The 24,656-nt window shown below is 40.5% G+C and overlaps 2 protein-coding genes across 2 annotated transcripts in view; one reads left to right on the top strand and one right to left on the bottom strand.

The window, feature by feature from the left end:
• The window catches only part of LOC116293134 (uncharacterized), a 40,838-nt gene extending 22,078 nt beyond the window's left edge, over positions 1-18,760 (bottom strand). Inside the window, exons 1-13 of the mRNA XM_089028725.1 lie at positions 18,410-18,760; positions 16,950-17,064; positions 11,675-12,211; positions 11,277-11,329; positions 10,476-10,707; positions 9,930-10,024; positions 9,635-9,683; positions 8,905-9,028; positions 8,715-8,785; positions 8,466-8,499; positions 7,829-7,874; positions 7,117-7,231; positions 6,650-6,707 (exon numbers count right to left, since the gene is read on the bottom strand). Coding sequence (XP_088884851.1) covers positions 6,650-6,707; positions 7,117-7,231; positions 7,829-7,874; positions 8,466-8,499; positions 8,715-8,785; positions 8,905-9,028; positions 9,635-9,683; positions 9,930-10,024; positions 10,476-10,707; positions 11,277-11,329; positions 11,675-12,211; positions 16,950-17,064; positions 18,410-18,760 — 1,880 coding nt within the window. The remainder of the gene's footprint in view (positions 1-6,649; positions 6,708-7,116; positions 7,232-7,828; positions 7,875-8,465; positions 8,500-8,714; positions 8,786-8,904; positions 9,029-9,634; positions 9,684-9,929; positions 10,025-10,475; positions 10,708-11,276; positions 11,330-11,674; positions 12,212-16,949; positions 17,065-18,409) is intronic.
• Positions 18,761-21,325: 2,565 nt separating this feature from the next.
• LOC148911677 (uncharacterized) lies at positions 21,326-24,650 on the top strand. The gene has a single exon (XM_089028804.1). The coding sequence runs from the start codon at positions 21,769-21,771 to the stop codon at positions 24,532-24,534; it is 2,766 nt and encodes a 921-aa protein (XP_088884930.1). The 5' UTR covers positions 21,326-21,768; the 3' UTR covers positions 24,535-24,650.
• Positions 24,651-24,656: the final 6 nt, after the last annotated feature.

The following is a 24,656-nucleotide window of genomic DNA, read 5'->3' as shown; positions in this document are numbered from 1 at the left end:
GTGGCACCGAAGAACAACCACCCGTAGAAGATACCAAGATTACCAAGGCTAAATCTCCAGGCAGAGTCGCTGCCGGAAAGAAGCTCGCGGAGATGAATAAAAAGAACAAAGCCAAAAAAGAAGAAAAGGTGGAGGAAAAAGAAGAGGAATCCTTTTGGAATCCCGGCTACGTCATTGGCGCGATAGGAATTGCTATAGCAGCAGGCAGCCTTTACTTACAATGGCGGGCAGCAAAGCCAAAAGTAGAACCACCAACATATCACGCACCTGTGGAGGTTAGAAAAAGTAAGATCCCTGAAATGGAGTAAATTTATCACCCGCGGCGACCTAGATTTTCCTTCTCGCTTTGTAATATAATGTCGACCGCGTTATTGAAAACTGTTGAAGAGACAGCTATTATTACTTCCATTGTTGCGGGTATTGGTTGGGTAGGTAAGAAAGTGCTCAAAGAAGACTTTACTGAAGACCCAAGCAAGAGCTTCGCTAATTTTGCTAAAATGACCGCTGCCGTAGGCGGGGCTATCATGGCAAAGAATTACCTACAGAAGGAAAAGTACATTCCTAATGTATAAATGGCTAGCGTGGTCGCAGGTGGAGTTATTGCAGCTTTAGCATTCACTGGAGCTAATTATGGTGGTCAATATTTGGATAGATTAGTTAGAGGTGATCGCAGCGGAGATTTAGCCGCCGAAAGGAAGAGACACGACTTAGCGCTGGAGAAATATCAGCGAGACGTGGCGGCTTGGAATGAAAAAAGACAAGCTTACAGGGATTGGTTGGATAAGAACTACCAAGACAAGATGCAGGCGGGTAAGAACTTCGAAAACACAGACTACGCCTTCAAACTTTATGCGCAAGCACACCCCGCGGCATTAACGGGGTTGAAAAGGCCTCAGTTCAAGAATTACTACCAGCCTTCTAAGAAACAAAAAGACAATGAGCTGGTATTTGTAGGAGTTGCAGGGCTGGCAGGAGGCGCGGCTTTGGCGTACTTAGTCTAAGCTACGCTTAGCCTCTAGTGGCGCCTTTGGCGCCTAGAATATAATGATCGTCTTTTTGGAAAGCGACAAGAATGACTTTACCACTTACTTGAATCCTCCCATCAAAGCCCATAAGGTTCGGCTCTTAAGTTGCTCTTTGTACAATTCTTGGTATAACCTAATTAGGGGCATAGTCACTGAGCATACAGGAGGATCTAACTATCAAGCCGTATTGCTGCCCGATGGACATTACACACCAATCACACTGGCCAAGGAATTAGCAAAACACGGTTATACTCTCACCACGGGGTTGCCGCACGAAATGACCCTCAAACACAATATGCCAAACTATTCAATGACTTTTGGAAAGTCTGACCCATTGGGATCTTTATTATGTGCCTCAGGCAAGACAATTACCGACACAGCCATACCTGTGAAATGGAAAGTCGCATCCTCTTACGAAGTCTATTGCGATTTAGTCCATAGTTACAACAATGGAGAAAAGTCTTCTCTTATGTCCAAGTTTCCACCTAAGGGTAATCCATTTGACCTGGTAGAATACACTCCCATTTCTTTGAGCTATGATTTGTCTAATTTGGTAGAAAGCATAAACATCACCATTGAGGTGGACGGAAAGACGGTGGATTTTAACGGACGTAAGATCAATCTTGTTTTGGAATTCATATAATGGGCCGCGTAGAGGACAAACTCAAAAGGATTTACTATGGGCCTGAAGGCTATTGGAGAGGAGCGTCGGCCATCAAGAAACTCGCGACCGCGGCCAGGGTATCAGAAGAAACGGCTAAGAACTGGCTAAGAAAACAAACCCTCTGGCAGGTTTATCTTCCCGTGCCCAAGTACATTCCCAGGCCCAGCTTCACCGTAAATGCCCCCAATGAAGTTCATCAGGCGGACTTGCTTTTCTTACCGCACGATAAGGTGAGAAAAAAGACCTATAGGTACGCTTTGACCGTAGTTGATATCGCAAGCAGATATAAGGACGCGGAACCCATAACCAGCAAGGATTCTGGGGAAGTCGCAGAAGCCCTAGGTAGGATTTATAAGCGCGTTTTGAAATGGCCTAAGCTGCTGCAAGTGGATGCGGGGACGGAGTTTATGGGCGCGGTTACCAAGACCCTGAAAGACCACAGCACTAAGGTTAGGAGAGCCGAAGCTGAGTACCACAGGGGTCAGAGCATCGTCGAAAGATTCAATAAGACTCTGGCCGAGCGTCTCTTTGGGTACCAGTATTGGAAAGAGCTGGAAGATCCCTCCAAACGCAACAGGGAATGGACTCAGCGGCTCCCCCAGGTCATCGCGGCTTTGAACAACGAGGCGGCCAGGGCTACGGGAATGAAACCCAAGGATGCCATAAAAACGAAACACGTGGAGCACAAGTCCTACGTCAGAAGTTCGAGGGCGGTCGGACTGAAGGAAAAAAAGCTCCCCCGCAACATAGTGGTCAGATACCTCTATCAGCCGGGGGAACTCGAAGGTGGCAGTAAGAGAGCAACGGATCCTAACTGGTCTTTGGAAACGTATGAGATTTCGAAGTCCGTCACCAAGGAAGGGCAACCCGTGTTGTATTACCTAAATGGCCCAAGTCGCGGATTCGTCATGGAAGAGCTGCTCATAGTCCCCAAAGACTCAGAGTAGTGCTGCTCCACGCGCCCGATTACACTCTAGGCATGTCAGTCTTACGTTGCCTCTGCAATGCCCGCGTTTGTTATTTATACGATCCACGGAGAACTGCTGATCGTCATTTGGGTCAAACCTCCATAGTAGAGGTATGTTACATTTGGCACACCTTGCCCCTTTCTTATAGACGTCGTCCACGCATAGGTCGAACGTCAAATTTTTTTCTTCGTCGTGCCGCTTGTAGCGAAGGAGTTTCTTGGCAATGTTCTCTTTGGCTACGTCCTCTGGCGTCTTATCGTAGCGCAGTTGCGGACCCCAGGCTCTCTTTAGTTGCTTGGCATATTCTACGCGACTTACGGCGGTGTAGATAAGGTTGCTCCAACACAGCCGCTGGTCTATGATCCATAAGGTTTCTTTGATGGTAATTCCTTGTGCGCTGTGGACTGTCATGCAATAGCCCAAGCGCCAGTCTGGATGGGAGGTTATTTTTTCCACCTTTTCTATGGGTACCCAGGCTTTATCGTGCGTAACTGCGTTCTCTAGTTGAACATTCGTGCCTGGTACTAAGACATCTCTTTTTTGCATGCGGGTGTCGTGGGGTTTATAACAAACAGGTACGGGATGCGTAGGGAAGCGCTCGCGGTGTATATTCAGCAGGTCTTTCTGTATGCGTGATTGTGCTGCGCGCTTGCTGCTCAACACCAAATCCTTTGGATGCCACGCGTGAAGGAAGTCCTCGTAGGACTTCGCTCGTACACGTTTGCGCAGTGTTTTGCATTGGTCGGCGTCACTAAGGCCCCTTAATTCCGCTTTCAGGTTCCTTACTTGATCCTTGCTGCGGTAGTCGGCGTTAATTTCCTCCGCATGGTCTACGAACCCCTTTAGCCATTCGTGGGGCATCTCTCCGGCTATTGGAGGAGGCTGGCAAGGATCTCCGGCGAATATTACTTGACACTTTCCACGGAGGAACTCTACGAATTCTTTGAGGATTTCCAAAGGTACGGTGCAAATCTCATCCCAAAGTATCACCGGAGGTATGTCGTGGATGGCTTCTGGTACCCACTTTTGGCCATTCCAACGAAAGAAGCTGTGGTAGGTCTGCGCGTCGTGGCCCATTTCGCAGAGTTCTCTTTCCAAACGATGCGTTGGCGTTAGCACCTTTAAGGCCGGAAAGAGTTCTAACACACGCGTAGTCTTACCGCTGCCTCCCGTACCGTAAAGGTAAGAGAAGCGTTGGTAGGAAATGGGGTCCTTTACGGTTGGCATGGGCCTCATTGTGGGCATTACGACGCCCCAAGTATTTTCTCCGTGATATTCTACGCGTTCTCTCCAGGCTTTTATTTCTTCGTCTTTGACGCGCCATTGGCCACTTTCTGCTAATTCATCGTCGGTGTAGAATTCTTGCATCTTTTCTAAGACGTGCGGTTTCACGTATAGGGAATCCGTGGCTACGCGCGGGATGTCCTCTTTGTCGAACCGCAGCAGCATCGCGAGAAGGTTAATATGCGCATATGCTAACATACTCGCACGCAGGTGGTAATATTGCGGTCGATGGTCTTGGTAGTAACACAATGCATTCCATTTCTGTTCTTTCTGACCTTCTAGGAAGTAGTCCCATTTCTCCACAGACACCATTGTTCCTTGTTCATGGGCGCGCTTAATAAGGAAGCTTAACTCTCCTTCGTCTGTTATCAGGCGTCGCTGCATATGTTTTTCTCCTTCTTTAGCGCCCTGTGTGAATTTACCTATAACAATTCGCGCTGTGGGGTTGTGCTCTGGGAGCCATTGTGTAAAGGCGCTATGACAAAGTATGGCTTCATGCGCCGCGTAGGTAAGCAGCTTACGCTCTTCGAAGAACTTTAACAGCGGTATGGGTATCCATTCCTTCTCCTGCAAGTGCTTTCCATACCACGCGTAGATTATTGGATGTAAGTTCTTTGCGAATTTCCAACTGGTCAATCTAACGAATCCTGTAGCTGGCGCATCGTACTTACCATCTAAAGCCACGCGGAAGAACTGGGAGTCCGGATGTCCGTAACGGTCGTAATATTCCTTACAATCGCCGAGGCCTTTGAAACTGGCAGGATAGCAATGTTTCATATCCAGCGACACGTATTCGTCTTCGTCGTACTCCATGTTCCATAGGCCTCCGTGGCCGTGTTCTACGCATGCTTTGGCTACGTCTTTGAACTCTGCCGGCGTGGGTTTCCAGCCGTTTCTTTTCTTGGCAGCCAGAAAGTCCAAACTACGGGAGCTAAGCACTTCGTCTGAGAAGTCTTCTCCTAAGGTCTCGCACGCGCTTTGGATGCGCTGGTGTTCAACTTCGGGGCGGTAAAGAGTACCGTCTTGCGTCATAAACTGACTTCCTTCTGAATCCATTAGCCAAACGGAGTTCTCGTGGATTAAATCTGCAAGTGGCGACTCCTTGTAGACCTTGGTTTCTTTTTTTCGTGGGAATCTAAGTTCTCGCCACGCATGCCCGTTGTGTTGGTAAATTACGATAGGCGCACCACGGCCGCCGTATTTATGCGTCCCGGAGTAAATGAAGCCGTCGGTAATATCTTTCACATGGATTCGCCTCTCCAGCGCCGTTTCTAACTTCTTGATGTTGTCTATCGACCCTCCGGTCCTATTAGTATCTTTTTCCCATTTCCTGATGGCTTCTCTTCTCTTTAAAGTCAGTTTACCGCCCCGAGAGGAGTCTTCAAAGAACTCTCTTACTAACTTCCCTACGCAGTTACCGGGATGTCGCATCGGTTTCAACTTCTTAACGTCTGGCGTCTTTATCTCGTACGCACCGTAAATGACTACGGTAACCGGGTAAGCAACCTCGTAGAACAGCATGTCTATTCCTACCAATGCTCCCGGGCGTGTGTTTTCGTTTAAGACAAACAGGTCCTTCTTACCAGACGCCCTGATAGGATTGCGCCCCTTTTCTATCATCCACTCGCCGTCTAAATACTTTATGAACGTTAGCTCCAACCGGTAGTTACCTTCGGGTATTAAGTTAATTATTCTTTCAGCCCTTTCTTCTGTCATCGTCTCGTCCGTATCTCCCTCCATAAATGTTGTGAAGGCAAAGTCAGCATCCAGACGATCCAACACCTGAGTTCGCAGTCGGCGCACAGTTTTATTTCGAATGCTTGTGATGGTGTCCATCTATATGTAAGGAATATTTTAACCTCCGTTTGCGGTTCGACAACACAGCAGCAGTAAGGACTTATCGCGCGGCTTATTCCCGCTGCCGGCGCCTTCCTTAAACCGCCTGTAAAACACGTAAATCTTTGACATTGACCGCGAGTCCCCCTTACTGCCTACGGGTTTGGTACGGGTAAAGTGGACAAATCGGATATTTGCCTAAAAGTCCGTAGAGTTGGCTCGAATAATTCCCGCGGCCGGCGCCGTTACGTGGGGGCAGGTAATCCCCGGGCGATTCCGAATGGTGACCGCGAGTCCCCCTTACTGCTGCTTTGTCGAGATGTGTCGTTGTGTCTATGGATTGTGGACCGTATATGTTTTACAGGCACTAACCTTTGGCGAGAAAATGTTTCATGTCGAGAGATGTCGTTGTCGAGAGATGTCGTTGTGTTTATGGATTGTGGACCGTATATGTTTTACAGGCACTAACCTTTGGCGAGAAAATGTTTCATGTCGAGAGATGTCGTTGTCGAGAGATGTCGTTGTGTCTATGGATTGTGGACCGTATATGTTTTACAGGCACTAACCTTTGGCGAGAAAATGTTTCATGTCGAGAGATGTCGTTGTCGAGAGATGTCGTTGTCGAGAGATGTCGTTGTGTCTATGGATTGTGGACCGTATATGTTTTACAGGCACTAAACTTTGGCGAGAAAATGTTTCATGTCGAGAGATGTCGTTGTCGAGAGATGTCGTTGTGTCTATGGATTGTGGACCGTATATGTTTTACAGGCACTAACCTTTGGCGAGAAAATGTTTCATGTCGAGAGATGTCGTTGTCGAGATGTGTCGTTGTGTTTATGGATTGTGGACCGTACATTTTTACAGGCACTAACCTTTGGCGAGAAAATGTTTCATGTCGAGAGATGTCGTTGTCGAGATGTGTCGTTGTGTCTATGGATTGTGGACCGTATATGTTTTACAGGCACTAACCTTTGGCGAGAAAATGTTTCATGTCGAGAGATGTCGTTGTCGAGATGTGTCGTTGTGTTTATGGATTGTGGACCGTACATTCTTACAGGCACTAACCTTTGGCGAGAAAATGTTTCATGTCGAGAGATGTCGTTGTCGAGATGTGTCGTTGTGTTTATGGATTGTGGACCGTACATTTTTACAGGCACTAAACTTTGGCGAGAAAATGTTTCATGTCGAGAGATGTCGTTGTGTTTATGGATTGTGGACCGTACATGTTTTACAGACACTAACCTTTGGCGAGAAAATGTTTCATGTCGAGAGATGTCGTTGTCGAGAGATGTCGTTGTGTCTATGGATTGTGGACCGTACATGTTTTACAGACACTAACCTTTGGCGAGAAAATGTTTCATGTCGAGAGATGTCGTTGGAAATGAAATAAAATGGCTGATCTTGGATGAGAAGTACATTTCGTGTTTGAATCTCTTGAGGTGTACGCAGAGAATCTACGGGGAAATGATTGCATATTAGCAAATAACACATCAATTTGCCTTGGGAGAAATGTTTTCCCATTCCAGATCATGTGTCATTTTCTTGAGAATAAGATTTTTTATTTGAGTGGTATCCATATTCATGTGTCTTTTCATGTATAGCCGTTAAAAAAAGGAATGTTACCCAATAGAGAGGCTTTGCACAATCACGTGATGGCAGCCATGACAGGAGGCACGATACTAGACTTTTTCCCCTGGGAAACTGATTTCTTTCCCCTGTAAATCACTTTCATCGGTTCAATTTTTCCTGACTCTTGTCATGGCTGGCTGCCATGACATGATGGTGCAAAGCCTCTATACCCTAGGAAATGAATGACGCGTGGTCTGGGAATGTGAAATAGTTGTACATGCAAATAGACAGGACATTTGAATCTAAGTCTTGAAGATATTTGAGGACTAAATTAAGGATTTCACTTCCAGAGGGTGTTGGGTACCAGTTCCAATTTGAAGTCTTTTGTTCACACAAGCTGAACGGACTCGAATCTAGGAAACGCAATCTTCTCATCTTTCCCTAAAAAATATTTAGCACCATCTGTGAATAGCAGTACTTACCTCGGGAAGTTTAAGAACTTTGCAAAGTTTGATACCATTTCTCAACCTATTATTAAAAATAAAAGAGAGAAAAAGAAAGAAAAAGAAAGACTTTTGAATGCGAATGGCAACGGGAAGTTTAAGAACTTTGGGAAGTTTGATACCATTTCTCAACATGTCATTAAAAATAATAAGAGAAAAAGAAAGACTTTTGAAGGTGCATGGAAACGCCTTGATTGAGATACAACAACTAATGAGAAAAACTGCATAAAATTCAGCTTCTTTCCTCCTGTCATTATTTGCCTTCATCTACTTGCATCACTTGCATCTCTCCTAGTTAAAATGCGTCCACAATATTTCTTGCTGCTCTGTAGTCTATTCTTCCTGGTACCTCTTCCCATTCATATTCCCTTTTCCCTTTTACTCCCACTGGTTAAAGTCACTCGATTTCCCTTATCCTGTCTTCCCATTTGTTCTATTTCTTTATATTTTCTGTCATTCTAATCCACTCTTTATTGAACCCTTTATCATTCCTTGCTCTTTATATTTCGCAAGCAGATTTCCTCTAGACCCTTCCTTAGTCTCTTTTACTTATTCCGCGGTTTTGTTCACAGCGAGATAGAGCATTGCAAAGATGTCTCGTACAACGATTACTTACTTTTTACATTTTTCACAACTGTACATGTTATCGCCTGCAATAAAACAAAGCATCACACAAGCACTTTAATGTTAAGAAACTCAATCAATTCAAAAGCATCAGTTTAGTATAGAGATAGCCCTTGCAGAGGTGTTGGTAAAGACAGAGATAGAGGTAAAGATGACGCACAACCTGAGTATAGAGATAGCCCTTGCAGAGGTGTTGGTAAAGATAGAAATAGAGGTGAAGATGACACACAACCTGACTAACCTTTAAGCTCATCGGCTGAGAAGAAAGCTGAGAGGCAATCCTGTAACGTGACTTGTGGGCCATAAAACCATCTAAAGAGACATAAAGCATGGCAAATTATTCCTTCCTTCCTTCCTTCCTTCATCTTTTTATCTATATATATCTTGTGTACCTTAATAATTTACTATAGTATCTACGAAATATTTCGTACCGTTTAACCCAATCAAGTATCGACATCATCCAACTCTTCTCATCATTAGACAGATCATCTCTTCTCGCACAAGATGCAAGCGGTGAACATTGTGCAGCATGGATCACATTCAATTCATCTTTGCCTAACATTCAACAAAATATTATCAGAATGCGAACTACTACGAGATGATAGAATTCCATTTTTCAATCAGGAGACAACAAACAAGACCAAAAAAAAAAAGAAAAGACAAAGAAAATTTTAAAAATTAAAAGATTTCCTTAGTCCTTCTTTCCGAAAAAGGTTTTCATATTGATATTGAATTCATATTAAAACGTTTAAAATGAATCGCATAATCGCTACTCCAAGACTGCTCGTAAGATTACTTGATGCCTTCCAGCAAACAATCAAACATACCCCGACAAATAGGCCTCCTTACCCGGATAAGGCCGCCATCTTGAATTCTATCGTTTTAATCAAAACATTATGGGATACCGAGGGGGTAACTATTGGAAAAGGTATAGACTGCACAGCTGTCAGCGTGTCTTTTTATATAACTTTACGCTTCTCGATGGGAAGCACATCTAAAAAGCAATTGAATTTGCTGGTAAATGGAACAATATGCGAATATATTTATTCGAAAACATAACTTCGCCACATTATGTTTTATAAATTTTCTACGTGTTTGCCTCCTCGGCCGTATCAGTAAAAAGGCATTTCACAGTAAAAAGAGCTATCAATATCTACGTACCTGGAATGGGCAATGAAAGGTCTTGGAATGTCTCGATTTTCGAAGAAATCTAAAAGTGAATTGAAACAAATTTGAATTTAAAAGATTAACGTTGTTCACATGATCAAATAATTTTTTTGAAGATTAATATGCAGCATTTCATCCTGTATCCTCTGTGCGCGTGGTAGAAAAATATACAGGAAAGTGAGTCTTGGGTTGCGTGTGACGTCAGTACCGCCATATTGGATGACATGTCAACCAACATGGCGGACCTTTTTTTTATGAAAAGGGATACAAAGGACAAGAATACACATACCCTGTTACAAGTCAAACACTGTACAGAACTTTGGACTTTGCCATCGAACAAGTCTGTTATGATACTGCGATATGTTGAAGTCTTCTTTATGACTTCTGAAAGACATGTTAAAAAAAACCAGGAAATAAATGTTAGCTATTTCATTTCTTGTTAGCAGGTTGATTTCATGAAACAAGGTGCATTTTGGTCTAGCTCAGGTACAAACAACAACACAATATAAAGTATCACGTCACGTCACATGACCGCGATCGGGCCGCGATTGATGTGCAGTTAACCGTGATCGCGTCTCCGATTGCAAAAAAGAAAGCCTACAATCTTCTGCATAAATAATGTGCAACTTTCCCCCTTTCCCCTCTAGCAATGTTGGTCTAAGGTGTTTTCTAGCCTGTGAAGCCATTGGATGGTAAAATGCATGCAAGACGACATTGTTACGGGGGGAGAGGGGAGAGGGGGGATGGTCCTCCAGAATACTAGGTGGTACATTCTATTGTGCAGGAGATTGTAGCTTTTTTCTCAGAGCTTCAAACCAGCCACGTGATACTATACCTGCTGAATGATCCTCATGATAAATGTGTTTATTCTCTTTGGTTTTTTGGCCTTCAGACGTAAGTGCAGCACTTTCTAGTTTCTTATCGCTAAAACTCGGCTTATTATTGACCTCTTCCTCTGCAAGTTTCGTACCCTGAACACATTTTCCATTGCTGTATGAATTAGCTATTAATTTGTTCTGAGTGCTTCGATTTTTCTGTTTCTGTCTGTTCTTCTTCCATTTCAATGTCTATTTGGACATCAGAGGTGTCCAGAACAGCACTTGACCTTCGTTTGTCTAGAGGCATTTCGGAGTCCTTGTCTCTGGAGTCGTCGCCATCGTCACTGCTTTCGCATAACATTTCAATGTCTTGACCTACAATTTTAAGGTTATGGAAATCCTCACTAAATACTCATCGCGTCGTAGTAGTTAAGTTATGGGGAGAAGTCTGCGACTGTTGTGATAATGAGATAAACAGCGAGGACAAGAAATATAATTCTCATACTCATTAATCATTCATGAGTAAACCAGCCAATCAATGGACTATTTTTGGGTCACATGATGTTACTTGAAACCTGGTAAGGTGGTGTGAAAGGAATGCATTCAGGCCGGAGTATCTGGAACAAAATTAATTCAGTCCTAGGACTGAATTAATTTTTGTTCCAGTTATCCAAGTCTAATAATTAATGAGATGAGAAGTCATTTCAAAGCCTCCAATATCGGACTGGACGAGACGCGGCTGCGCCTCGGACTGGAACTAATTGCTTAGACTTGAAATCCCGTCCAGTCCTCATTATCGGCTTTGAAATATTACATACTGTCACCACCAGGCCTAGAGAAGGGGATGGGGCACGAATCAGCTTCTGAAGCTCTGAATGACGTGGTTCAATACCAATTGTGCCAATTTAATTTATAATTCTATTGTATAAGACACCATTAAAACCATTTTACCGCAATGCCTGACGGGAACGAACAATGGAATGACGTCGAATATACGACGAATTTAATTGCACGTTTTCTAAAATGTTTTTTTTTTAGTGTAATTCGATAATTATATTTTAGCGTTTGATATTTGATTTTGACCAACATGAGGTTTCTCTGAAGTTATTTAATTTAGGGGTTTGGATTTTGTATAGATTTAGGTTGGGTAGTGTTATAGTGAATATCCTTCTCTACAGTAATATTTGCCATGATGACATTTTTTTAAAATCTGTACCTGAATTACTACGGCGGTCAGCCACTGTTGCTCCGTAACCATTAATTCCTCCAGCCCACTCACTCCCCCCATGTCCCTGATTACCAGATGTGGACACACTACCATCCCCTCGGGAGTGTCTTTGTTTAGCAAATTCGATACCAGCTCCTCCACCAGCAACAATCAGGGGGGTGCTATCGTTTTTAACCACAAAGCTACCTCCTCCTCCACCAGAAGATTTGGATACAATATTTATTCCACCCTCTTGTCCCACGAGTATTTTGATTAGTTCTCCTTCTAGAAGTTGAAATGTACCAATCATACGAGCACCCCGTCCACGGTAAAGGCGGGAATTTTGACTATCGTCATAGCCACCGCTAGCGCCAACAGCTTCTATTCTATAAGACCAAGTAAGTGGTACTCTCCATATTTGTATTCCAGATAATAAAGTAACCTGTCCTTCATGACTTTGACCATCGTAATGACTACCAATAGATGTTGGACCAAAACGACCTGTTGCGCCAAGATTGGTGAACGTAATGTTTATGGGGGGAGGACCTGAATCGAATTGAACAATCTTATCAGTCATCAAAAACGAATATTTTTAAAAAGCCATCTTTTTCTTCTTATTGGCCGAGGTGGTATATCATGAAAGTTGACAAAACTGAAATGTAGCCATTTCGCTTCAACACCTAGGCATGACGCCACATGCGCTGGACAACACGATATCAGGTTTCACTTATTTTGACATTTTGGAGATTTCCGGACTTTTTCAGGATCCAAAACTGCATCATCATGAAAGCTGGTAAGCAAAAATCGATGCTAAATTTTCATAACTTTAGTTTTAGGAGTCCTGAATGTAAATGAAAATATTTTAATGAATGAATTATCAGATTACTCTTAGCTAACGCCAGTTTGGTTTCGTTGTTTCTAGGGCCTGGCAAAAAAATAAATGATTCAATAGTTGAGTAATCAAGCTCAGGAACGACGTATATCTTATATCCAGCTTATTTTCTGTTTTGCTGCTAACAAAGTAAGCATATCTATTTCATTACTTTCATTGCGGTAAAAATACTCTATACAAAAACGTAAAACTCTTAATAAGGATAACCAAAAGATCGCTAAGTAAAAGAAGCATCAATTTTTGCTTACCAGCTTTCATGATGATGCAGTTTTGTCCTGAAAAAGTCCGAAAATCTCCATATTTTCAAGTTAAATGAAAGACATCCATTGTGATTTTCACTAAACCTGATATTGAATTATCTGTAGTTATCTTTCATTTTTCAAAGTAAAGCCAACCAATAAAGCAAAAAAATATCGACCATAGATAACTTTGTGGAAGGAATTTTCAAGAACAAAACTAGCCCTGTGGGGTGGCTTGTGGTGGGTCGTGTACACGTTACAAAAATCCTGTGCGGTAGTATAGTAAGGTCGAAATTCGTTCTTGCCCGAGTCCTACGCAGGTAGGAACCTTGACATAACATTATATAGGAAAACAAAGGCGCGCCAAAAAGAAATGTTCTAGTGTATTTTTTATTGATTTTGTACTCTCTCGCATTACGCGCACGGAGAACATTATCTTAATCTCGAATTAAAAAAAAAAAATTATTCAATATTTCCGATTTTATTTTCACCATTCACTTTAATCTAAATTGGGCTCTCTGTGCATAAACTAGTTATGGCATAAATTATGAAGTGATTTGGGCTAAAAACGCTAAACTTTGCTATTGATTATATGGGATTGGTATTTTTCAATCAAACTTCACTGACTTTATCGTAAGAAATGTATTGGGAGACACTGGTCTTTGCTTGTTGGCGATATTTTGCGCGTTTGATTGCAGACCAATGCCAATTGCACTCCACTCAGTTCATTAATTAGACAGGTCTTGTTGATATGAGAGTAATTAGGCACCTATATAATTAATAGGTAATGGGCTTTCATGCTCCCCAATCAAGAAATAATTATAATCGAAAAATTCCTCTGACTGCCAAATTGGACTGGGCCTACGGCATCATCAAATTTTGTCAGTTCTCGGAATTTTCCTTGTCCAATTATTTCTTAATTGGACAGCATGGAGTCCTATTACATAAACAAATGGTCATAGCGGAGCTCCATACTTAAGAAAAATTGGTAAACCATCGGGTTGATTTTTCATGGCTTGGCTGACGTCACTTCCGTCCGTCAGTGTACACAACACAGGGATCCCGCTTGATGTCAAAGCAAAACTACTCACAAATGCGGCTCTCAAATGCACAGAAAAAATTGCTAAGACAAGTTATAGACCAAAAAAAAAAAAAAAAATTTAAAAAAACTTTCATGTAGTCAAAGTTGGATCAAGAAGTGTTCTTCAGGAATTCAGGTGTGTTTTTTTAGCAAACAATCGTTTATTACTATTATTATTATTATTATTATTATTATTATTATTATTATTACTATTATTATTACTATTATTATTATTATTATTTTTTTTTTTTTTTTTTTTTTTTTTTTTTTTTACAAGCATTTTTCTCGACGAATCTACAAATCAAAGACTTTCTCTCAAAACTTTTTATATTTCTATAGATAAGCTTAATTTATTGCTGGAGAATAACACGGAGAGCCTATTACGACAACAAATATCCGTCCTTTCAGCTTTGTAAATCTTTAACAAATCTTTAACTATCGTATGTTTTTCGTTCAAAAAAAATGCAGCTTTGTTCGCCTCCTATCGCGGGGTCCCATCGGCAAAACAAAGAAGACTTTTATTCAATAATTTTATATCTTTCTACAGATAATTTAATTAATTATTGAATGAAATATAAATTTACACCAAATATTCAACTCGGTTTATTCAGCTCTTCGAGCAAGTATGATCATAAAAATGAGCTTAAATTTTTGTTGTTGAGAGATGTTATTGAGTGGAACTAGACTTTCACTTTAAAAAGCTAAAAAATATTTAAAAACATTTACAAACGCCGATTCACTGACAAGAAATTCATCATTTTGTATTTTGTATTTCCTTTTGCATTATTTTCTATTTTGTCTCAGTTGTACATGTTCTTGTCAAATTTAGCTGAATGTTAACTTCGTCTCGTTCTGTAAAACATGTATAATTAGAACTAATTTTCTGCTCGCCTTAACCAGTTTTCAAGTCTGTTTTTTGATCTCGATTTGCCCTAAATCTCCAGATTTTCGATTTCAATGAAAGACATCCGAGGTAAATTTCACTAAACTTGATATTGTATTGTATTATCTGTAGTTATCTTTCGTTTTTCTTAAAGTAAAAGAGATTCAAAGCCTAAAACTGTCAGCCTTGGAAAATATTGTCGAAGAAAATATTCCAAGAACAAAACTAGCCCCTGAGGGTGGTGGTGAGTTGTGTACAAAATTCCTAAGTCGGAGTGTATACTGGCGCAAAGAAAACAATGTAATGCATTTCGATTCGATTTCACTGCATGGTTTTTATTATGGGAGAATTTATCTTCTTCTCGAATAAAAAATTATTGAAAATTATTTCCCCGATCTTATTTTTAACTTTCAGTTTCATTCAAATTGTTCTCCCCGTGACTTCCGTATCGGGAGCTCCGCTTTTAGGAAGTGTCTAAATATATATATTATCTCAGCTGATATTTGACCGATTCTTGTCAAAATTGGCATGTAAACGTCTTTTATTTTATACATACTGAGATATTCTTATCAAATTTCCCTGTGTAAAAAACAGGTTTGCAGACCACTTTCGAGGCGAATCGTGTTTTCGTGGTCATCGCGGGTAGCTTTGTCGAGCAGCTTTCAAATATTTTCAGTGTATTCAAGTTGTTCGTAGTTCAAATCAAACTTATCTAATCAAAAGCTAGGAGATATTTGTGAGGATGACTGAACAATCAAGACGATTTGTGTCTCTAGACAAACCTAGACAAGTTTATCGAAGACCAAAAAAAAAACAGAAATACTCTTTCGAAAGCACGAAAAGATGTAACTTTGCCGACTGAGTTTCTCAACTCCAAAAACGAAACGAGAAGAGTCGAGGAAATCCCTCCAGAAGACTTTAATGGACAAATCAGTGAATTACAGTGCTGTGTCAAACGAACAACAGAAAAAAACGTCTTTGATTCTGAGTGGAAATACTACAAGTACGTATATAGAAGAAAAGCCAATGTCGAGTTTACAAAGTGCTTTGGGCACCGAGTGCCGTGAATCTTCATTCATGAAAAGTTCTAGTTTCCCTGCAGCAGGCCCATTCAGTGGAGCAGTTTTTCAAGGAGGACAGTTTAACATAACAATAAACACTTAAGCAAGTCGCTGACTTCCACCGATAACTCATTAAAGTCAACAGAGTCAACACGTAGCTTCGTGACGCACCAAGCGTGTGTTTGAATCGTCAGACGAAGACAAGCCCTCCACTTTGACAAACTAAGTTAAGACCTTATTGACCTACCGATTTCGGTTGCTTATTTCATTATTTTCCAACTTACAGTTTCATATTTAGTTTAGAATTTAAACGTTTTGCCATTTACTTTGTACCAGATATGTTTTTTGATTTAAATAGCGATATTTTTACATGTAGCTTTCAAGCTTTTAGCTTTTCGAAGAGAATTTTAAAATACAGGAGTTTTGTATTTTTTTAAGAGAACCTATTAAAAGTGAATAAATAAAAACGGCAAAATCTCAGCATGTGTAAAATAAATCAATTACAGCATGGAAAGCGCTTTGTACGGGATTTTCCAACTCGTTGGTTTTGTATCTGAAATCTCACCCGTTCGCTGTGCTCACTCGTTCGATTTCAGATACTGCACCAACTCGTGCAAAAATCCCGTACGCGCGCGCTTTCCATGAAGTAATCTCTATTTTTGATGGTCTATCTAATTTGTTAGCCAAATATAAGATAACGCGAAAATTAATGTTTTTAGACGAGTTTTGTTCGAGACAGGTGGCTTTTGGCCTTGAAAATTGCGCTCAAGTAGGCGCTCGTCAAGTAAATGTATTGAATCAAAACAGTTACCAATCAGCTTTAGAAAAAGAATTGAGTCGTCTTATGTGCGTGAAAGATGTTTCCAAAATAAATTTAACTTTATGAGCGCTATTATGAAGCATTAGAAATTTTTTTTTTTTTTTTTTTTTTTTTTTTTTTTGCTTTTTCAGACTAAGAAATTCCGTGCAAAATATAATTTAGCTCAAGAATTTTTTCCCCTACTAAATTATTTTAATGATATTCAGCGATTTTTACTAAAGAAGATTACTCTACTGTACAGTTACTTTAAGTCGTGTGAAATGCCTGCAAGAGTTTATAGTATTTCATGTTGTTGGCTTGGAACTCACCATTTTGGCAGCTGTTCCCATCAAATCCTTTCTTACAATGACAGCGATATTCCTGCCTGTTGTTCTGAAGGATGCAGGTGCCTCCATTTAGGCAAGGTTGTTGTTCACAAGGAGTCTGTTGGAAAAATAGAATTATAAATCAATACTTAAATGAATTATACACGAGGAAAAATAGATTTAAAAAATCCGCATCAAAATGGAAAACAAGAAAGAAAGAAAGAAAGAAATTAGAAAAAGCATCCAAGATACTTTTGTCATGCCCACTTGATGGATAATGATCTTTTCTTCGCTTTGAAATGTTGTTAAAAAACATTGTTACTATTCACTATCATTTCAAGCAACAAAGACCTTTTGTTTTTCCATAGAAAACACTTAAGCAAACAAAGCTGATGATATTAAGGAGGCTCTGGGTAGTTTTGGTGTGGCACACCTAGCCGCATTGAAACGGCTACAACTTCGTCTTGAATAACTCGAACTGCAAGCGCTTTTCACACAATGTCAGAAAAGGATTAAAAGTTTCAAAAATGATAAATTAGTTTAAAGCGGCCTTTTCATTATGACGTAATGATGACGCAATGATTATTTCCAGCGTGTCAAATTTAAACCCTCAAAATCGGGACTTTAATTTCTTGGATTCAATATTTTTAGTAGCTAGAATATAGGTACGGATATAGACACTGCCCTTATTGAGTATGAATCAAATTGTGACTTTCTTTCCAACGTTATGGATTTTTTTATATGAAGTTAAATGACCCCATTCATCGTCAAAAGCGATAGAAAATATCGATAGAAAACGGCATTAAAAAAATCATCGAACGATTTTTTTCTAAATGAAGTCACAAAAGATGTATCTTTTACAAATATTCTCCTTTAATTTCATATGTATTGAAGGGTTTTAAGGCAGTCAAATAAAAATAAGTACGCTCACAACTAACAGCACACGACAAGGAATAACACGGAAGTCAAGCGTGAATAATCAACAAGCAAACGTGAGCGAAAATAGTTGTGAACGTACTTATTTTTATTTAAGAGTTATTCAAGACGAAGTTGTAGCCGTTTCAATGCGGCCAGGTGTGCCAGACCAAAACTACCCAGAGCCTCCTTAATTATGACATATTTGAAAGAATGCATTATAACTTGTATATGGACTAAGATTATACTTTTATAAGATAATGCTCATTAAATAATCACTCAGTAGAATCAAACATGCAAAGTTTTTTTTTATTCCTTTGCCAACCGTTTCAGCTAATTTCACAAATTGGCAAAACATATTTGTTGCATTATGGCATAGTTAAGTTCTTTCCCATTGTTCCTCTCTCCGTAAAAACCAATTCAAAAATCAATTGGAACAGCAGAAGGTTAGTTTAATTGCTGCAGAAAATAAGTATTGCACTTAAGTATGTTTTAGTGTTTTTTTTTTTCAAATGCCATCCTTTCTCTAACTAAAGAATTGCGCCTACCTTAATGCTGAAATGAGTAAATGTGTCGTTTCGTGTCATGTTCTGCGGGTGAGTATGTTTATCGGTTGATAACAGCTCACATACGTGGAGTCCATTATTCTTGGCTGTGGTTTGAAAGTTCATCGATTGACACCAAGGAACCCCAACACAGGCAAAGACACAATCCATTTTATAAGGAACTTGAGTGGTTTGTTGCTGAATGTCTTTGGTGTGGATGGGAAATGTCAAAATGGACTCAGGAAAAGCATTAAACAGGAATTCATCATGCTTGTCCATATGGTCATTCGGTTCATTACATTTGCTGTAGTGTACTGCTGTACACAACCACAGTATTACAAACAGCAGGGCCATTCTTTTTGATTTGCAACCCTCGTTCCTTCCTGATCGAAGATCGACTAACCAAAACAACAGCGCGCAGTTATTTAATTTAGGTTTATTAGCATTAATTTATTATAACTTTGTCTAACACCTCCATTGTCTTAGTAAATAAAATCAAATAAAACTATTCTATAGGACCAATAATTGCTTTAAGCTTTTAAAACTATCAAGCAGATCTGAGAAAAAAATGATAACCAATGAGAATCGAGAAAATTTGTAAAATCGAGGTGTCACGTTTTCCTACTGAAATATGGCTTTCCAGGCCACCAGCCGCCACCAAATTAATTTGATTAAGGAATAACTATGTTATGTAATCAGATTAGATTAATCTATCTTGTATTCGAGATATAAACTGAAAATAAGATTTTTTTTTCTACCGTTGTTTCAATCAATCAAATAATCAAACAATCAATGAAATATGGATAGATAGATCAATAGATCAATTCAATAGAATGCGTAAGTGGAAATCCTTTTGTTAGAAGTGCCGCTCTTTGAATCCTAATTGTTGTTCTTACCTTTGTGCATTGTATTGTTATTTTTGCTTTAGTTTTTCCCTTTTTTCTTTTAGTGTGTATTTTTTGTTAGGCTGGTCTTTACATGGGACTCTAAGTGTCCTGTTGACCATGCCCTCAATTAGATATTAACACCTGGTTGTAAAAAGTCATTGAATAAATAAATAAATAAATAAGATCCAAGTGAGTACTTAGTAATGTATTTGATCTACTAACAAGCATTTTCCCCGTAACAAACAAGATATTTTCCTACAGCCCATGCTTGGATAAGATTCTTCAATATTTCTACTTGAAAACGTTATGTTTTAGGAATGCGTAAAATACTTCATCATTTGTTACATCTTATAATTCATTATTTTTAAAATCAAAGACAAATGTTGACATAAGTACATTACGTAATCAAATTAGATTTCTCAGCATTCTAGTATTCGAAATATTTAAGTTAAACAGGAGTCCAAAATAAATGTGAAACTTTTTTCTTGTTTTAAGTTCAGTTCGAAATTAACTAATAATACCATTATTTATTGGGACCTTCAAAATGAAAAGAAATTTCGTAATTATTGAGCGCAACACTTTAATTGAGCGCAACACCTTTTTTCGGCGCCTTAATTTTTTATTTTCTTCCAGCTCTTTCTAGCGTCATACAATGGTACATGGACACGTGTTTGACTAGCTGCTTATGTAAATCGATGACAATTACAAGTATAGATGATTATGTTTCATCAAACAAAAGTTTGCTAAACTTGGATAAAAATGCAAAAAACATTCTGCATGTTGCTCGATTAAATGGCAATATAATAAATATAAATAAATAAATAAATACTAAATAAATACATAAATAACTCCATAAATAAATAAATACATAAATAAATAATAAATAAATAAATAAATCAATACCATACATAATCAGGCATAAATCACATAACAATAAATAAATAAATAAATAAATAAATAAATCAATAAATCCCTAAATCACTAAATACCTAAATCACCTCCCTCACTCCCTTCCCTCCCTCACTCAATCCTCCCTCCACTCTCCCTCCCTCCTCCAGTCCCTCCCTCCCTCCATCACTCCCCTCCCTCCCTCCTCCGTCCCTCCTCAATCCTCCTCCCTCCCTTCCCTCCCTCCCTACCTCCCTCCCTCCATCCTCCATACCTCCCTCCCTCCCTCCCTCCCTCCCTGCACTACCCTCCCTCCCTCCTCCCTCCCTACCCTCCCTCCCTCCCTCACTCCTCCCTACATCATCCCTCCCTCCCTCCCTCCCTACCTCCTCTCCCTCCCTCCTCCTCCCTCCCTCCCTCCCTCCCTCCCTTCCTCCCTCCTCCCTCCTCACTCCATCCCTCCCTCCATCCCTCCCTCCCTCCTCCCTCCCTCCCTTCCTCCCTCCCTCCCTCCTCATCCCTCCTCCCCTCCCTCCCTCCCTCCTCCCCTCCTCCCTCCCTCACTCACATCCCTCCCTCCTCCCTCCCTCCCTCCCTCCACTCCTCCCTCCTCCTCCCTCCCTTCCTCCTCCCTCCCTCCCTCCCTCCCTCCCTCCCTCCCCTCCCTCCCTCCCTCCCTCCCTCCCTCCTCCTCCCTCCTCCTCCCTCCCTCCCTCCCTCCCTCCCTCCCTCCCTACCCTCCCATCACTACATCAAGACTTGATACCGCCGGACAAAGATCGAAGACTGGCACTGATCGGGCCGATATTCAACTACGTTCAAGATAGTTCAATACGCAGAAGGGAGTAATGCTGAATTAAAGTTGTTTTAAAAAACGTGGGATTTGATAAGTAGCGTGCTATTTCCCCCACAAGATTAATTCAAGTAGATAAGACCATCAAAAATCCATGAATAAACCAATCAAGGGCAGTGCAGGAAGGACGTCCCGTTGGAGCTCCTACAAAGGAGCCATATTTCTTCAATTAAAACATAATGAATCTAAAACTAAACTATCCAAGCCGTAATACTTTATTTTGGAGAAGCTGGAAAGATGATAATAACCAAGATGACCTTATTTCTGCGAATGACAGCCAAACTGAGCGTAAGCGAGGAAGACCTATAAAACCTGTCAATGAGAAGTCAACGATCACGCAAGTGGAACCGAGAAAACGAGGTCGACCTAAAGGATCCAAAAATAAAAACCCAAAGGAAAAGCAAGCTGCATCAAATAGACTAAATTCTTCAGCAGTTGATATCTCAATTTTACAAGAAAATTCTATAGAATACGAGAACGAAATTAAATATGTATCTAGTCAACCGAATCCATCAACGAATTTGAATATTACAAACATTAATCTTCTCCCAAGAGATAACGCTGAATGGATCGATAAGATCGATAAGAATACATGTACATCTATTTCAATTAGTGATTGTTCTTCTGAAAGCGTGAGTAAGCCTGGTAATCTTCCATTATATACAAACGTTAACAAACCAACTACAATCTGCTGGGGTAAAAATTTAGAAGGCGTGGAAATTAATATTCCTACCATGGCCATACTAGAAGCTTACAACGAAATAACAACTTGGAGGAGAAATGTCTTTTTAGTTCCTTATGGGAGAACTGGTAGAGATTTTATCGATCAAATAACTTTACACATAGATGATTGGAATGCGTGCTCTGACAAACAGCATATTGCCTTAAAAGCTGCCTTTGTTCTGTTGGCTGTGGGTCTCCAAAAGCCAAATAAAAAGTCTAAAGCTAAAGAAAACCAACGCATTCTGGCGAAACGTCTCGCACTCTGGAAGGTCGGTGAGCTCAATCAATTAATTCGCGAGGGGAGGATAATTCAAAGTCGCATGAAGAAACACAAGACCACATGTCCACCTGATCGATCAAAAGTCTTTGCAAAACTTGTGATGGAAGGACAAATTAACTCAGCATTGCGCTTCTTAAATGAATCAACAAACGGAGGCATATTACCACTTACAGATGACGTCATGACTCAACTCAAGGAGAAACATCCTGAACCACAGCCAGCGAAATTGGGATCATTGCTATTCGGCCCAATTGATGATGAGATACCCGAGTCAATTTATAGTGAGATAGACGGTGATATGATCAGACAAGCAGCCCTGAGAACTAAAGGCTCGGGTGGCCCTTCAGGTATTGACGCTAATGGCTTCAGAAGAATTCTTGCCTGTAAGTCATTCAAGCAATCCTCCTCAAAGCTTTGTGAAGCACTAGCCACAATGACAAAGATCCTCTGTACAACATATGTAGATCCCACCACCATAGAGGCATTAGTTGCAAGTCGTTTGATACCGCTTGACAAAGGTGAAGGCAGCGTAAGACCCATTGGAGTTGGAGAGGTAATCAGAAGAATCATTGGAAAGTGCGTAATGAATGTGTCAAAGGATGACGTCATCGAGACCAGTGGCTCTCTCCAATTGTGTGCAGGCCAGAGATCAGGGAATGAAGCTGCAGTTCACGCAATGAATACTATCTTTGCTGCAGATAACACAGATGCCGTACTTCTTATTGATGCATCAAATGCTTTCAACTCACTAAACAGAGCTGCTGCTTTGCACAACATCAGAATCCTTTGCCCTATTATTGCAGTTTATGCCATCAACTCGTACAGACAGTCAGCAAGATTATTCATCACAGGCGGGAAAGAACTCGTGTCAGCTGAGGGAACAACACAAGGTGACCCACTGGCTATGGGTATGTACGCGTTGAGTATGCAGCCTCTTATTACAACATTGCAGGCTTTTTCTGACGCCAAGCAATGCTGGTTCGCTGATGACGCTAGTGGTGTAGGAAAAGCAGCGGATCTTAAAAAATGGTGGGACACTCTTAACCAGTACGGACCAGATCTTGGGTACTTCCCCAACGCAAAGAAGTGCTGGGTTATAGTAAAGCCACCAAAAGAAGAAATCGTCAGAGAAACTTTTAAGGATACACCCATTAATGTAACAGTGGAGGGGCACAAACATCTTGGTGCAGTTCTTGGTTCCAGATCGTTTCTAAACGAGTACGTCACGGAAAAGATTGACAACTGGGTGAACGAGATCACCAAATTAGCAGAATTTGCTCTATCACAGCCACAGGCCTGTTACGCTGCCTACACGTTTGGCTTAAAACATCGCTGGACGTACTTTCTTCGCACACTTCCAGATATCTCAGACCTACTGAAACCTTTAGAAGCTGCCATCTCCGACGTGTTTATACCCGCCATGACACAAAAAGATTGTGATGAAGATGATCGCAAGATTTTATCGCTACCGACACGATATGGAGGTATCGGTATTACTAACCCGTGTATTGACGCAAAGTATGAATTCTCATCGTCAGTCAAAGTAAGTGCCCCACTTGTGGAGAAGATTATCTCCCAGTCTCACGAGTTGCCAGATGAAATTGAAGTGAAAACAGCAAAGCAGAAATGTCACACTGAGAAAGAAAAAGCATCCAAAGATGCGTTTGAAAGCCTGAAGGAAAGTCTACCAAAGATTACAGCCAGATCCTTGGACTTAGCCGCAGAGAAAGGAGCATCAACCTGGTTAACTGTAATTCCTCTTAAGGAAATGGGATTCGACTTGAACAAGAGAGAATTTAGAGACGCTTTACGTCTCCGTTATAATTGGTCTTTCAGAGACATTCCATCAAAGTGTGTATGTGGTGAAGATTTCTCGGTCGATCACGCAATGATATGTAAACGTGGTGGATTCGTAATTCAACGTCACAACGAATTACGCAATCTGGAGGCTGAGCTTCTTAGCACAGTATGCAACGACGTAGAGATTGAGCCCTTGTTACAATCAATCTCAGATGAGAAACTAAGCAAAGGAGCAAACAAAGCTGCAGACGCAAGACTTGACATCCATGCACGAGGTTTCTGGGAGAAGCAACGTTCTGCCTTTTTTGACGTAAGGGTTTGTCACCCAAAAGCAGATACGTACAAAGATCTAGATCTACCCAAAATCTACAAGCTACATGAAAATGACAAGAAGCGGAAATACACCGAAAGAGTAAACGAAATCGAACATGGAACATTTACTCCCCTTGTCTTTTGTACAACAGGAGGTATGAGTAAAGAATGCAAAACATATCACAGCAGGCTTGCTGAACTGATAGCCCGAAAGAAAGGTGAAGAGTACCACAAAACAATGGCATGGATTAGGGCCAAGACTTGTTTCTCTCTGTTAAGATCTGCACTTGTATGTCTACGAGGCTCAAGGACTATAAAAAGAACTTATAATGATATAAACAACATAGACTTAGACATTCAGGTTGCTGAAAGCGCCATTTTATAAATTTAGATTTTTAGCTTATTAACGTAGATTTTTAGATAAAGATACATAGTTAGATATTTAATATATATTTCAATTTTCCTTATTAGTCAGTTTTTCATCTTATAATTCCTTCTTCTTTGTAA

The sequence above is a fragment of the Actinia tenebrosa genome, unplaced genomic scaffold, assembly GCF_029948245.1.
Source record: "Actinia tenebrosa isolate PJP-AT-01 unplaced genomic scaffold, QUT_ActTen_1.0 PGA_scaffold13__45_contigs__length_12533684, whole genome shotgun sequence".
In the NCBI taxonomy this organism is placed as follows: Eukaryota; Metazoa; Cnidaria; class Anthozoa; order Actiniaria; family Actiniidae; genus Actinia; species Actinia tenebrosa.
The sequence above is the reverse complement of the archived record's forward strand: the minus strand, read 5'-3'. Positions and strand labels throughout refer to the sequence as shown.

Excerpts from the sequence above, each read along its gene's own strand:
- LOC148911677 (XM_089028804.1), top strand. The coding sequence starts at position 21,769 with ATGGCCATACTAGAAGCTTACAACGAAATAACAACTTGGAGGAGAAAT.